We start from the raw sequence: 11,491 nt of genomic DNA, 5'->3' as shown, positions 1-11,491 counted from the left end.
CCAGAACTTGATCTCCCAGGCAACTAATAATAATACATTTTTAAATGGCCTGTACTTGTATAAGACATTAATACTAAAACTAAAGATGATAATAACAATAATATTTTTAAAATCAAATTATATCAGTGCAACATGTATAAAAGCACAATGAACAGGAAAAGAAATTAAAAATGTGCAAACATATGCCCAACTTATTTGATACATTAAAAACAGACACTTGGTATGTTATGTACTTGAGGCATTTAGCTTAAATTAATAAATAAATGCACAGTTAGATTAATCTGTGTCTATTTTACAAGACAAAAAAAAGCCGAGCAGCACTTATTTTCTTTAACCTAGGATTTTCAGACAGTGTCCTGAGACAATGTAAAAACAAATCCCATGGAAAATGATAGAGGGAGTAGATAATATATAATTTTAAGTTGTCAGGCTGAATGGGGCAGTAATGTTCGGTGAGATTCAAAGTTGGGGAGGCACTGATTTAATCATAATCATATTTACAATGAATGTTATTGTTTCCACAAGAAAATTTCACACATGCGGACAATGCTGGAGGGCAAAAAGACAATTCTTTTACATGCCTCACCTCTCATCATGGTTTAATGTAAATAACTCCCCATTATTAAACTTACTTGCTCCACAATCTAGTAAGATTGTCAATCTGAACAAATCTTCAAATTTGGTCGAGATTGAAGCGCATTTCAGTTCTCTCTGTAAATAACTATGTGTGCTGAGAGCCCCTGTTAATTACTATGCAAACAAAAATAAATTCATTTTAAAAATAAATTAAAATGAATTAAAAGCAACATCTATTTGTAAGCCTACATAAAGCATCACAAAAATTACAGTTTACAATTAAATGTGTCTATTTCAGGTACATAAATTGAATGCAAGTCTTGGTCGCCTTACAGAAGATTTTATTGGTATGCTGTAGATTTTCTGTTATACAAAAAAAATGACACGCTCAATCTTTCTGTACATTTTATTTCATGTTTAATATGCATTCACATGGTGTTAGTCAGGGCTCTTCATCCAAGAGATGATTCAAATGAGGATAAAAGAAGTCTCTCAGCATGTTCTGGACCTGAGCAGATTGGGGGCTCTCTCCAGCTGGGATCAGAACTGGATTCAGAGGGGAGCTCAGGAGCTTTGAAGGAGTGAAAGCAGTAGCAGCAGCTGAGCGGGTCTGTGCTGTGTGAAGACCCTCCATAGCGCTGGAAAGCCAGATGAGCCTTTTCAGACTCTGGATGTTTCGACCACGATCATGCATCAGCTGATGTTCAGTCACCGCTCGACGGCTGTAGGGAGACCAAACACAAGTCAGTGCACTCCCTCACAATTCAGAAAACCTTTGAGGAATACACAGTTCCATCCAAACCAGGTTTGATCTAAAAACTCCCTATTCACATTAGGTGGGTGCCAAAAACTGGACTCTGACATTAACATAAAAACTGTTGGTATCCATGCAAAAACATTTCAAAGTTAAATGTAAAAAAAAAATAATAATTGGAAGACTAGGATTAAAAATCCATGTTTATTTTAATTGTGTACATAAAAGCAAAATGAAGTGAAGTATGTTCACTTTTGGAACTTAATTTAAGACATAACAGAGTTTACTGCTGATTCTGAAAAAAAAAAATCAAGAAATGCCACTGACATCTGAGGACTTAATGCCATAAAAAATTCACAGTTGTAGTCTTCAAAAGTTCTTTGATGTTAAATTGGACTATTTTACCCAATTACCTATGAAGTGTTTTCTATCCTAAAGAGAATGGAAACTTAACACTTTGTCATTGGTACTTGGTAAAAATAATCAGGTAACATGTTAATGGATCAGAACATGAATCAACCACTTATCTAGATTAATTGAGGAACAGATTTTGGACTAATTTCTTAAATAACCTATGTATGTTTAATTTGTCTCGAGACAAAATAAAAATCTACACAAAAGCAGAAAATCAAAGATACTTGTCTCACTTGTCATTCTGTTGACAATGGCCGCTGGTAAAGATGACAAGAATCATCACAGCAACCAACTGCACAGGGGAGATCTGCATCTTCTGAATCAGAAAACATACACAAAATATAACATAACAAAGTGGAAAAATGTATCTGGAGAGCAGGACATCTATTCATTTAGTCAGATCTGTCAGCTGTACTCTTTCACAGGGAATCACAGAGAGGAGCTGATGAATAATTATGTGGTAATTTGTAAATCCAGAGTCAGGTTCCTCCTATGGAATTAAGGGCAAATAAGGGCAAATAAATTTGACTTGTGACAATAAAAGTCACAAGTCAAATTTACTTGCCCTTAATTTTTAATGTTTCATTTTCTAAAAGACATGGATGAGCAAAACAATTAACTCTTTGCATAACAAATTGCAGCAGTTATGAAACTATAAAACACAGAATTTTGTATAAATCAATAGCAATTATTCATTTTACATCTCTGCGCAACTTTGAATATTAGGGAAAATTTCTGTTGGCAATTACCAATAGTTCTAGATTTAGAAATCTCTTTCCTAATATTGAATTGTAAAACCTAAAACAAAACTTGTATGACAAACCTTTCCATGGATGGGATTCTGTAAGGGAGGTAAGAATAAACTCCTAATAATCTCCTGCAACTTAAATTTAAATTCTCTGAAGACACAATTGCAGGTTTCTCCCATGATAAAAGTCAGAACAGTAGAAAAGAAACATCTGTACAATATCAGTTTTCAAATTTGAGAAAAATAAAACAAAGCTAAACAAAGTTTAAAAATTCACCAAATTTCTATTATTATGCTATTACTTTGACAATGTGTACCTGACAGCCACAACTTCAGAATTACTTTCAGTTTTATTAATTTTGTCATAAAAAAACAATACTAATACAAAGCATAAACTTTGAGAATAAATAACAAAATTCTCAAAGTCTCTCGGACAAACAATAATTACAGGTACTTACATTTCTTCTCTCTGAGTGAAAACAGCTCCTCTAATGCTATAACTCTCCAACTGAGATCTGATTCGACCCTTCAGACCTTTTATAAATCTCCCTGAAACACACATACATGGACACACATTTTGTATAGCCCACCCACATAATAAAAAGCCACAAATTTAAAATAGGACACTTGATTTGGAAATGAACAGAAAAAAACGTCAGCAGCTTCATCTCCAACATGTGACTTTTGTCCGGAGAGATAAAACGTCAAAGCCTTTTAGGCTTATTTGTGTTAACATAATCCCAAACAGACCCCTGTCCCTCAATGCTTGCTTGCATGTGTTCTTTATTTAATCAGGTGCTTTAGAAAGAATGATCGAATTAAATTGAGGGATCAGGATTTCTCCATTTTGTGGTCTAATCCTCCACATTCCTTTTTTAAGAGACCCTGGCACCTTAGGAAAAAAGACAAATTTAGAGAATGGTTGAATGGTTGTATTGATTTGGTAGACAAAAAGACCCTGAATGAGTCAGTGCAGATGAGCTGAACCTCAGCAAAGTGTGTGATGCTTCAGGTTTAAACTTTTCCAAACACTTCATAGTTAAAATGTTTGTTACCTGGAGCTCTTCGCCAGCTGCTTGATACCACTGACCCCAACATTTAATGAACCTAAGAGGACTGAGGTCTATGGTTGCCATGGTACCCCCAGAGCCACCAATAGAAACGCAGTCGTCCTGACAACATCTTCCAGGAGAAGTTTCTTTCTCCGTGAGGAATGTTCCCATCAGAAGATTGTGGGCAGAAAAGATGAACGGGGCATGACATGCTTCAGTTTATTAATAGATAGAGGAGTAACAAATGTAAAGTGATAAAAATAGCTGTATTTCATTAAGAAAAGCTAATGTAAAATTGTATGCTATGAACACAGCACCGTTATTTGCTTTCGTACAGATAAGTTCTGCTTTGCCATTTTCATCCTGCGTGGGGTGTACCATGACCTTCATCAAGCATTTGCTGGGGATGGATGCTCGCTCCCTGCGATCCTGCAAGAAGTCTTTTACATATGTTTTTAATCCTTTTCTGTACATCATTGTTTAAATGAAAGCTACATTTGATCATAAATTACATGTTTAAAGTTGCACGAATGTATGTAGTGGATTAGAGTCAAAACTTTGAATAAGCCACTCCTCAATTTGAATTTTGGGGATTGGTTGCTTGCATTCACCTGAGTTAAATTTGTCTGACACCAAGATCAGTTTGATTATCTGAAACATTTAGTTATAACAAAAAACCATAAGAAAGCTGTAATGGCGGGAAATATTTTCATAGCTTTATGTTTTGAACAGAAGATTTAAAATATGTGGCAGCTAAAAAGGAAATAACGAGAAAACAGAAAAGGCTAATGGACCATTTTACCCAATTACGGTGTACGTATTACTTCACCGTATGAAGTAATACGTAGAGTGTTATTGTGACAGAGTGAGATTCTAGAACTACTCTTAAAATGAAAATGTAAATAAGGAAGAAGGAAAATGGTTAACTGATCTGGCAGATAATTTTTATTCTGAATTATATCAATATTTATATAAACTTAAATATTTAAAATGTTTGTGTGTGCTCAACTTATCTGCAAAAACATGCAGTGTAGGTTAATTGGCAATTTTGGATAGGAATGAGTGTGTTTGTTTGTCTCTTATGACCCTGAATAAGATAATACTAGAATTTAAAATAATGAAAAATTCCTGGCAGCTATATACTACTCCCACAACACCAGATGATTACAATTTGGCAGAGTGAAGTGTTTCAGAACATGCAGATCCTACTTACTCCCACTGACACCGTTGGCAGTGTGTTCATGGCCTGTGGTAACACAGAGGAGTACATTTCATCTGATGAATTTTGTAGCACCACACTGACTGGAAGGGAAATTATGTCAAAACATGAATTTCAATGTCATTCACTTGATGCTGAATTGGGAAAGCTACATTCTTTCAAAAATGCTAGATTTTATTGCACAAATGTTCATTGATTTATTTCTGAATATTTAATAAAAATTGTGAAAATACAAAACTTTTTCTTGCTTCTAAGAAAGCAACCTGGCACAAAAACAACTGTTTTAAGTACTGATATGACTTGGACCAACTGAAGTAACTGCTATGGATTGAGTTTGGTTAGTCATTCTGGTTTTGAGTTTTGTGTTCCTTATAGTGATGTTTTTTTGTTTAATGTCTTTTTACTGTGTATTGTTTAGCCATCATGCTTCAGCTTCTCTAGCGTTGACTCCCACAAACCTGCACCACATTTAATTAGACTCACCTGTTCTAAACAGCTTTATTTGTAACTCTGGAATTATTTATTAGTGTTTTTGCTTGATTGAATTCCACTTCATCAGTGTCTTGCCTGTCATCTGTATTCTACCAAGGGTTCATCAACCTCAAAACATGACTATGTGAAAATGAAATGCGATAAAACTACTGCCAGTATTTTACTAGTGCAGACAAGCAAATTGTTTTTAAGTAAGACCTAAAAATTTATCTAAATTTATCTCTTGATATTTAGTCTTAGAATAAAAGTGAAAACCCTCCAGACCATTTTCTTCTTTACCCAATTAAATTAATTTATATTGCTCAAGTTAAGATAACTCATGTCACAGCAAATTATAGGCCCAATTTAAATCCCGTTATGTACAGTGCAAGGCAGTAAACTCACATTACTCCAGCCAGATTCAGTGGATCATCAAATGTCAACTCCATCAGATTGCATTGAAATTTTACTTCCATGGTCTAACTCATCTGGAGCAAGAACGAGGGGATAGTGGAGAGAATCAACTCAATTTTAAGAAGAAGAAACCTCCAATAGAATCAGGATCAGGACAGGTGACCATCTGTTCATCTGTTGTGAAAATTCAGATGTTGTTTGGCCGGCAAAGAGATAGACAAACACAAGAAAATTTCATCTTGGAGTATTTTGTAAGATATGTGAAAACAAACAGCAAAAAATTAATGATAGAAATAATTACCTCTTCATTTATTAGGTCAGACTGGGTTACTTTGCTGAGTTGGCATGTTAGAAGTATTACATTTTAATAAGAAAACATATGTAGCACAAGAGTAGTAGCATGACTAACTTTTAATGCTAAATATTTTTATCTTCTGAAGTGTAGTCTGAAGTTGATCCTAAAATATTCTAGAACTGATTTGAACAAGGCTTAAAAAACATAAATGACCCGAACTATGAGATCTCACATTCTCAGCTCCAATAACATAAATTTGACACCTAATGCTGTTACTTAAAGTCTTGTCAGTTTGTATTATATGCTCAGTTCAAATGTCACTAAGAACATTATTTAAACAGGCTTAATTTAAAACCATTTGCCTTTTTTTCTTCTCCTGGAGGTGGAAGGTTTCCTTCTCCCTGGGAAATATCAACTATTTATTGCTTCCTGGACTCGGGCTCTGTGTCTTGGTCACATTTGGATTCCACTGGAAAAGATAAAACCTGTGGTGCTCATCAATATATACTGTGTGTGGATATGTATAAATATGCATATATATTGATGCTTAGCCAACCACAAATAAATCCCAGATTAAATGAAAGAGCACATCATAGGCCGCTTTGAATGTTTTCCTAGTATGGAACCGTCCAGTGTAGGTGGTGGTAGCAATATCAATACCCTGCCAAGAGAAGAACTTAGTTATTGGTTTGTCTCTCTCTCTCTCTCTCTCTTCTTAAAACTAAAATATTTAATTGAAATCCCTGGTATTTATTCAAGAGAACGATATCTCAGAAAGAAATGGTCATGTTGTTACATAAATTGGGGACCTTAAAGCATATGTTCCTGTACTTTTGTGATGAGAATAAGCAAGTAGCCTTCTATGTAAGTTGATGAGGAAAGTGTCCTTTTAAAAAATTCAATAGTGTCTTGCCTGTTTTTTGCTGTGACCTGAGATACAGGTTTTTAGCTTAGGCTATGTGTTCACTTCCTCATTTAAGTTTAGTTATTTTTTAAAGCATATAGAAAATTAAACACAAACAAAATCTAAAACATTATTGTGATGGTACATTGGAAGCTTGCTTTACTAATTCATGTAGATACACAGAGTAATGGATGGATGGACACACCTGATGTAACAGATCTATTTCTGTTACTTTTGTTATTATTTTGATTATAATTTGAACAAAAACAAAAAATCATGTTTTTAAAAGTTTGTATTAAAAAAGATGAAAAGAAGAGGGGTTTCAAAACAGAAATGTCTGCCTAATGAAAAGCATGTCCTGGTACTCTACATTACATTCACCTAATATTAGACTTAGGCTCCTGTGGCAAGCACTCCCACTGCAGGTTGCTTTCAGCTTATCTGCGTTGTCGCATCTGTTTTTTTGTTGTTGTTTTTTCCCATCTTTCTCTTGACAATATTCTGCAAACTCTATGGGATTTAGATCAGGAAAAGACAGGAGTGGACAAAATTCAAATGTATCGCAACTAGTATCATCATCATATTTAAAAACAATGTTCTCAGTAAATAATCTTCTAATATCATGCAGCGACTGGATATGTGCCAATATTTGGAAAGTTACTTCTGGCCATGTTTTCTTTGTGTTTACTATTTTCTCCATGTTTGTCTTCTAACAAATGGTTTTTAAAATGATCTTAAGATTACACTTGAGGTTTCATTACATGACTGGGGTCATGTCACCACAAGCAGAAACAATCCTGAGAGATGTATCTGTTATTTTATTCAGTGTTCACTAAAAATAGTTCTTTTTTCAGGAGAAGTTGGTGAGAACATAATGCTGCAGGACAATGAGAAAAAGTGAGTCACCACACACACTAAATGTGTCGATGTGAAAAGTTGTTTGTCCCATTCATGGGGTTCAATTCAGTGGAGCATTGTCAAAACAACAACTAAAAACATATTAAGTCTAACTGATAGGATAATTTTATAAATGACAACAATTTTTTTAATTTAAAAGAAGTTCATACTGACCACATGAATCAAATTGGTATTGCAGTTATTAAGGTTGTTTCATTGAAATTGTTGTAGAAGGCAACACTAAACAAAAGGTCACTTTTTCAAAAGATGGATCAGTAACCAAAGCACCGAACCATGCTCCTATTATGTTCTTTTCATGAAGGTGATGTTAAATTTAAAATCCACATCCTAAATTTTTTTAGCTTAAGCTTTTTGGTTAATCTCATTAGAAAGCAGGTGCTGTTTCACACAGTCAAACTGCTTATTATGCAAAATTAAGCACGAGAATTTTCTGCAGATTAAATGTTTACATTTAAACAGTGATAGCACTAATAACAAATGTGTTTCCTATGTTTGCAGAATGTATTAGTGACCAAAACAATGTTAGAAATATGTTTGAAGCAAAGCTTCAGAAGCTTGAAATGGATTTACATGTTGTGTAGGCCACTGAATTAATCATGCAGTCATGTGAGACATACAAAATACTTATGTTAATGCAATTTACATCTTTTAAGTACATTTAATCAGGTAAGTCCCAAAGCTTTTAGTGCCTATTTGAAGTATTCACCACTTTGAATAATATATCCATTTTTGTTGCTTTTAGAATGCTATAAAATTTGACTCAAAGAAATTTGGCTTTTGTGACAAAAACAAAAAGAACAATAAAAAACAACTTTGATGTCAAAGTGAAAAAGATTCCTTTATATTACAATGATTTGAGACCCACTCAGCAATCAGGTGTCCATTTCTCTCTTTGTGAAAATACTAGCATCAATTGGGTCAATTGGACCTCCGCTGAATTAGGTCTGTCACTTTCAGCAGGTGAATATTTATGAAATCACTTCTTTTATTTGTGATCGTTGATGACAAAACGTGGATCTGCAGTTAAACACAGGGTTTTAATTGAATCAATTTGAACTTATTCACAAATTATTAACTTTGCACAGTATTTTTTTCAGCTTTTTTGTAGAGTAATCTCAATGCATTTGACAAGACAAGTATATAATTTCTATTACATATTTCAAAGCTTTATTTAAATAAATCCAATTCAGGTTAGTAGAATCACTTCACAGTCTGCTTCAGATCCAAAACATAAAAACCATTTTAATTCAAACAATGGTCAAATTTAGTGAAGCACACAATTGCAAACTGCAAAACCATATCTAACATAAAACATTTCTCGGCATATAAAATGTGTTCCAAGTATCTTCCAAGAACTAATTTAGCTGCACAGGAGAATCAGTTTTCTTGTCTGCTTTCGACTCAAATGACAGAAATTTATCTGCTGCAAGTAGTTGTTTTCACAGCTTCATAGATCAAATCTATTATGTTCATTTTGTGGCGTAAGTCCTCAGATCCTCAATGAACCACTTTATTAACTATAGCAGTGTTCTGATAATTTGACAGCAAACATGCAACTACAAACAGCTGGTTAATGCTGTAGGCCTGTGACAGAGAGACAATGCCATGAAAAAGTTTGTTCCGTTTTACACTCCCAATGACTTGCTCCACATGCATTTTGAGTCTTGCTGTGGCCTGCTCTTCTGGGTGCTTGGACAGAAAAGAAAGGGAGTACACTTTACACTCACAACATTCCCTAATTAGGAAGCCCTTATTTACCATCACTGCCATGTCTTTGGTCAAGTTTTCAACAATGCCAGAGCGTTTGAATAGCTCCCTATTACTGATTGAACCTCTATATAGATCAGAGATGAATGTTACAGCACCGTGTGGAGCTATGCCAACCAAGGCTTTCATGGTGGAGAGGGATCTGTGAGAGGGGTTCATGTCCCTCTGGGGAAGCGGTGAAGATGGCAATTGACAGCTCAGCTCTGTACAGTCCAGGATCACCTGGGTGTCAGGGAAATTCTTGAATTCCTCGGGGAGATAAGCTTGCACTTTCTGCCGTGTTAGCCAGATGCACTGAGACCCCAGAACAGTGAAAAGAAAATCTGTCCACATTCCTATAATGCGGCTCACCGTGGACTGGTGAATGTTGAATCGAATTGCAAGGTCCCTTTCTTTCATACCAACTGACAGAAAAATGAGGAACAGAAAGAACTCGTCAACAGGTTGAAGATGTTGCCTCTGTGAAGTTGACATAAGAGAGAATGAGTTAAGAAATGCAATTAGAGCACAACCCATGATGCTACCAGTATCCCCATGGCCTACCTTTGATGCTGATGCAGAGGTCATTATTTCTTCATTTCCTTTGGCAGCTAATTTAGATCTTGACATCCTGACCATTTTATGAATCAAAGGCTCAATCAAAAACCAAAATGCCATCAAATGTTTGTAGCTTGGAAATCTATTTAAAAATGGAGATATGAATCATATTCTATTATCACATCGATATCAAACGTAACTGATAAAGTAATTTATTTAGTTCTTTGGTTTTTCTATCCATATGTACTGAACCCTAGAACAGTTTCACATGTAATGTTAGAAAAAATCTTATTTGAAATACAAAATAAAATTGTCATGCATAGTTTTGAAATGAAATAAGGGTTTCAATTTATTTGACATTGAAACAAATTTCAAACAATTTCTAAATTTAACAGAACGTTATAATTTAATATTCTGTAATAATGTTAGATCATAACTGAAGTCTTGACATGCTCAAATCTTTGTCTGGCATTTTAAAATCTAACATCTATTCTGTCTGATCTGCTCCCTGATCTCCATGCTGCTGTGAGTTCACTGATGTTCTCTAACAAATGACTGAGGTCTTCACCGAACAGCTGAATTTATACTGAGATTAAATTCCACACACAGAATTTATTTACGAGACATATGACCCAGCTGCCCTTAATCGATACGGTTTTATAAGTCAAAACGTAGACTTTATTGAAATAAAAGCATACACAAAGTTGAAACAAAAATTAGACTCACCTGGTATAAAACTGAATGTCCTCATCAGAGCCAGCAAACCGTTGTAAACAAAACTCTTGCTGAATAAATTGCTCCCAAATTTTTTTCCTCAGGTTCTTCACATATTTGGACTGGCCTTCTGTTGCTGAGATTGACTTGTCCAGTTTATAAGATGATGACCTTTTCTTTTCAGTGGCCCCGGGTATAAAGCAGTAGCTATGGTCTTTCTGTAAACTGTGCCATTCCTGTGTCTCTCGAGGAGGGGGTGATCCTGTGTTACCTTCACAGTTATTCCATTCAAACAGTGTTGGTACAGCACCTTTCACCAGCCTCCGACCACCTGTCAAAGATGTTGGCTCAATGAGCTGATCAGAAGTGAAATGTCCGCTGCAAACTTTGGTGTGAGCTGTAACTGTGTAAGGATCACACCGTATGTTTATCAGCCATTGTTTCCTCAAGTCGGAATCGGTAGGAAAAGAATGAAAACTGTTACATTTGGAGGAAGCCGAACAAAACGGGACACAGCAATGTCTTTGGAATTGCTCTGTTTTAAATATTTTCTTGGGTATACTCATGCTGAATTAAATTCTTCCGTGCTCGCAAAAGCTGCAAACCGCTCCGGACAGACTTAGGACTACAAATCCCATGAGAACATTCGACTAGTTCCGTCATCTAATGTCGACTGGCCGTTTGGTGACGTAGCGTACGTTCGCCGGG

The 11,491-nt window shown here is 35.1% G+C and overlaps 2 protein-coding genes across 3 annotated transcripts; both read right to left on the bottom strand.

Annotated features, from left to right (window-relative positions):
- Positions 1-975: 975 nt before the first annotated feature.
- Positions 976-3,582, bottom strand: pth4 (parathyroid hormone 4). Its single transcript, XM_055050368.1, has 4 exons — positions 3,548-3,582; positions 2,951-3,041; positions 1,978-2,060; positions 976-1,298 (listed from the first exon to the last, which is right to left on the bottom strand). Exons 3-4 carry the CDS (start codon positions 2,055-2,057, stop codon positions 1,019-1,021), a joined length of 360 nt encoding a protein of 119 aa, XP_054906343.1. The 5' UTR covers positions 2,058-2,060; positions 2,951-3,041; positions 3,548-3,582; the 3' UTR covers positions 976-1,018.
- Positions 3,583-8,906: 5,324 nt separating this feature from the next.
- Positions 8,907-11,382, bottom strand: LOC129372803 (uncharacterized). Of its 2 annotated transcripts, XM_055050321.1 has the most exons (3): positions 10,796-11,382; positions 10,076-10,211; positions 8,907-9,991 (listed from the first exon to the last, which is right to left on the bottom strand). In XM_055050321.1, exons 1-3 carry the CDS (start codon positions 11,347-11,349, stop codon positions 9,263-9,265), a joined length of 1,419 nt encoding a protein of 472 aa, XP_054906296.1. In that variant the 5' UTR covers positions 11,350-11,382; the 3' UTR covers positions 8,907-9,262. The 2 variants fall into 2 exon arrangements, with proteins under 2 accessions (XP_054906296.1, XP_054906295.1); XM_055050320.1 differs by having other exon boundaries at positions 8,907-10,211.
- Positions 11,383-11,491: the final 109 nt, after the last annotated feature.

The sequence above is a fragment of the Poeciliopsis prolifica genome, unplaced genomic scaffold (genome assembly GCF_027474105.1).
Source record: "Poeciliopsis prolifica strain line A6 unplaced genomic scaffold, Auburn_PproV2 SCAFFOLD030, whole genome shotgun sequence".
Classification (NCBI taxonomy): domain Eukaryota; kingdom Metazoa; phylum Chordata; class Actinopteri; order Cyprinodontiformes; family Poeciliidae; genus Poeciliopsis; species Poeciliopsis prolifica.
This window is presented reverse-complemented; position numbering and strand designations above follow the sequence as displayed.